A 4,627-nucleotide genomic window follows, 5' to 3' on the forward strand; every position below is an offset into this window, starting at 1 on the left:
ACTGGCCATTCTCGAATTCACAATAAGATTTTCAATTTTATCCTTTTCCTTTTGCATCTCCAATTTAGTATTAAGGAGCATTTTATTTATTTCCCATCCTAATCCCTTATGTAAATATTAATGTATAATTGAGGACCAATTATATTTTATACATTAGACACCTCCATCATTTAATTCAACCACTTAGCATAATACAGTCCATCTTTTCCACACTGATAGAAGTTTCACACAAAGCTTTCCTGAATATTAGATGTACTATGTTCATAGCTTCTTTACCTCTCAGGCACTATCATAGAAATAAATTAAATGAGTGTGCATGGCTTAATTCACACAAAGTTTTACTGGTGTGTCACTTTCTTTCCTATCCTTTAGTAAACAAATTTATTCCTCTTAAACTTTTTTTTTGGCTTAAAGACTATTTTCATTATAGGGAATTTTATAGAATAAGGTAGACAGAATAGTATCATGAATGAACCCCTTTAACCATCACCCAGGTCCAACAATCATGACCTTTCTATACGTCCATCTACACTCTCCATATAGTTTAAGGAGAAGCCTAGATAGATATTTGGGTTGTTATTAAGTTCAGAACTGTTTATATCAAACTTTAAAACTTAGAACAAAAGAGAGAGAGATTTAAAATCTGGTTATTGTTCTATACAATATTTTGATGTTCAGATCAGTCCAGTTTGGCAAATGCTTCTGATATTCCTAGAACCATGCCAAGTGTTGTGTGCAGATGAAAGGAAATCAGAGAGCTTTCTTTCAGAGGCAACAGACATATAAGTGATTATAATATCAGGTGTCAAATTAAGTGGAATTTATGGTAGCATTTCTCTAATGATAATTATAGCTAACCTTTATTAAGTACTTCTTATGTGCCAGGTGCTATGCTTAGTACTTTGCATGGATTTCTCATTGAACCCTCACAACTTCCCTGCAAGACAGGTACTATTTTATCACCATTTTATAGCGGAATGAAATGAAGGATTAACAAGATAACGAATGTTTCTGCAAGCATGGAAGTGGTAGGAGTAGAATTTGAACTCCTGGCTCTCATGCCAGAACCCCTCACCCTTAGCCTCATCAGAAAACTGCCTTTCTTAGGAATGACCCTGTTTATACTCTGGAGCCTCGTACCACCTGGTCCCAACACTGGCTACTTTCTCTAAACTCCTCACAGATGATCACAGTCTTCCCCTTCCCCTTGAGGTGGAATTTAATGACTCCAGCATTGATGCACTTACTGGGCTTTACCTACCCTGAACTCCTGGGGGCAGCAGAGCAGCCCTCTGGGGTTACTAACTTGGTCTTGCGACAAGCCAGACAGTCACCGCCTGTTCCTCAGTTGCCACAGCTTCAGGCACACACTGCCCATTTACTTGTGCCTTGGACAATCGTCAATTTCTAGTTAAAATAGTTTCATCATTGTTCTCTAAATTCTCTAAATGTATCTTTGTCACCCATATTATTGTCACCTTAGATGCAAAATTAATCTTCCTACCTAGCAATCACTTGAGTCCCCACTTTGCATCCAGTGGGCAATGGCTCGGCCTTCCTCCTTTACCTTCCAGTGTCTCCAGGGAGTCTTCAGGGCCTGCATTTCTTCTAGCTGCAGCCAGCTGTCGTTTCCTGCTGCTGCTCATGTCCCTTGCCTCTCACCTCCTGTGGCTGGTATTTTCTTATCGCTCCATACAGTTTCATTTTTTTTATTAGTTTCAAGTGTACAAAACAATGTAATAGTTAAACATTTACATCCTTCACAAAGTGATAACCCTCGTCCCCAATCTACTACCCCTCTGACATCGTATATATCTACTACAATTCCATTGACTCTATTCCCTATGCTGTACTCCACATCCTGTGACTATATATATATATTAAATTATAGTTGACATTGAATAGTATTCAGCTTCAGATGTACAGCGCAGTGGTCAGGCACCTACACAGTTTCAAAATGGAACACACCCCATGTCCTTTGATTCCCCTAAGCAACCCCAAAGTCAAGGTCATTATAAGCCACAGACTTTTAGTGAAAGCTTGGGAGTAAATGAGGGCTTTTGTTTTTTCAGTACTGCACACTGAAAGCACTTACCATTTGATGTTACATACCCCTGCCTTCAATTATCGCTTCACCATGCATCACTGAGAACCTCTGGCTCTCCCGATTTTTACTCTCATCCTCAGGACTTCTTTCTCTGCATTCTGTCTCTCCAGACTCTTGACATCTCTTCTCTCTCCAAATTATTCTGGACTCTGTCTTGAGCTGCACTTTCCATTATATCCCCTATCATCCAAATACCTGCCATTTTATTATGCAGGACAATTCATCACCCTCTTAAACTCTTTCTAATCTATTCAGGCCAGGACCCTGGACTTCTTCTTTCAAAATCAAAGTAGACTACAAAGGAGGTGGTCTAAATATCAGGTTCTCTGCTTAGGAGAGAAATTAGCCATTCAGGCCCTCAGCCCTCAACTCCAATCCCCAGAGGGCAGACATAGCTGCAGGAGCCAGGTGAGGTCTTCTCCTTCCCGTAATCATGAGTTTTTCCTGATTACCTGCATACAGAGAAATGATCATTTTCACGTCACCAACATCCCAAGTTAGAAATGTTTCAGTTAAAACCTTTGGGATTTCTGAAATGGGATGTTTCCTGAAATCTACACTATTCCCCTGTAGGAGATGCTGACAAGGTCTCTAACACCAACACTGACACAGAAACCCTTTTAGAGTGAGATGTTTCCCTGTAGCTGTCACTGAAATGTTCTGGGACTTGTTCCTCCTCCAAAGTCTCAATTGTATGCAGATAGGCATCTAATGCTTTCTAATTGTCATCTAACAAAGTCTATTAGGTTTGGTGAGTTACAGCAAATGATAAGATGAGTAAGTGACTGACTGATACCTTTTATAAGCTATTTAATGGTGTTTTGTCTCCTTGTTGAGGATTCTGGGCTGTTTCGCTCTGATGTTTATGACCTTCCTCCTGGAGTCTATCGAACTGTAAAAATGTTTCCAAAAGATGTTGGAACCTGGTTATTTCATTGCCATGTTAGCAGTCACATTACCGATGGAATGGAAAGCACTTACACTGTAATCGAAAAGGTAAGCCAAATTAATTAGAAGTAATTATATTTAAATAAACTTAATGTTTATATAAGGATACCTTATCCTTACATACCATTTACATGATGTGACACACCACTCTTTCATTCAAAGGTTACAGTTTTGGGGAGAGGAGGATTGTCACTTTGAGGGGTAAAAAGTATAACTATTGCACTGTGTTGTACACCTAAAACTAATTTAAAAATAAAATAAAATAAATAAATAAATAAAAGAATTAATTAATTACCAAAAAAAAAAGGTTACTGTTTTGAGATGATCAAGAAACTATGGTTTTATTTTCTATACCAAACTTCTGTAACTATTCCTGATCTGATAAAAGATACTCTGGAGTTAAATCTAATTTCCAGATTCATATAATACATGCATAAGGATTTGAACAGACAATTCATAGAACATGAAATATAAATGACAATTGAACCTATAAAGATATCTAACCTTGCTAATAATCAAATCACTTAAAATCATATTTAAAGAACAGTAAGNTCATATACATTTTGCTACATTTGCTTTCTCTATATATGTATATATGTACATTGTTGATTTTTTCCTTAATCCAATTGAAAGTAAATTGCAAACATCATGACTCTTCACTCCTAAATACTAAAGCATGTGCATTCTAAGAATAAGGACAAACTTTGCCTCAACCACAATAACATTATCACACCCCCAAAGTTAACATTAATTTAATAATGCAACCTAATGTACAATCCATTAAAATTACCCAGGTGTCCCCAAAATGCTTTTTATAACTGTTTTTTTTTTCCTTTAAACCAAAGATCTATTTGTCTGTACATGGCATTTGGTTGCCGTTTTCATAAATCTTTCCTAAAATCAGGAGAGGCCTTCTGACCCCCTCCCATTTTTTTTGCCTTGATTTTTCATGACATTTTACTTTGGAAGGGTCCAGGCCAGTTGTTATGTAGAATGTTACATATTCTGCATTGACCTGATAGTTTCCTAATAACTGAATCCATGTCAGGAATCTTTGACAAGAATATTACATAGGTGATATTGTGTACTTCTCACACATCACAGAAAGAGGTACCTGATGTCAACAGGTCCTAATATTGGCGAGGTTAAGTTTGATAACTTTATTCAGGTGATGTATACCATTCTCTCCATTTTAAAAGTATCATCTTCCTATTGTAATTACTAAGTAATCTGTGAAGTGATTTTTTTAAAACACATTTTATTCTCCAGGAATTTTTCACCTTGTAGTTTTAAAAAGGATCCATTGATGATCCTTGCCCAAATCAATTTTTACAAATTGATTTGTAAAATCAATTGAAGGTTACAAATGGTAGCTTCCTAATTTTAGCATTCCTCCAACAGTTTTTATAAAGCAAAAATGTGGTACTAGGTGTCAACTGGCTTTACAGTAAATTTTTATTATTATTACCATCTGTTTCTGTTTTTATCTATTCTTCGTCTCTTTATATCTTCTGTCTGAATTGCTTTCCCTCATCCAATCAGTCATACTTCTTTATAATTATTGTTGTTGTT

At 36.5% G+C, this 4,627-nt stretch overlaps 1 protein-coding gene across 1 annotated transcript in view; it reads left to right on the forward strand.

Annotated features, from left to right (window-relative positions):
- LOC109375354 (ceruloplasmin-like) overlaps positions 1–4,627 on the forward strand; it is a 51,912-nt gene that overhangs the window by 30,278 nt on the left and 17,007 nt on the right. The window contains exon 18 of the mRNA XM_019630706.1: positions 2,945–3,103. Within this exon, the coding sequence (XP_019486251.1) occupies positions 2,945–3,103 (159 nt within the window). The remainder of the gene's footprint in view (positions 1–2,944; positions 3,104–4,627) is intronic.

The sequence above is a fragment of the Hipposideros armiger genome, unplaced genomic scaffold (genome assembly GCF_001890085.2).
Source record: "Hipposideros armiger isolate ML-2016 unplaced genomic scaffold, ASM189008v1 scaffold_936, whole genome shotgun sequence".
In the NCBI taxonomy this organism is placed as follows: Eukaryota; Metazoa; Chordata; class Mammalia; order Chiroptera; family Hipposideridae; genus Hipposideros; species Hipposideros armiger.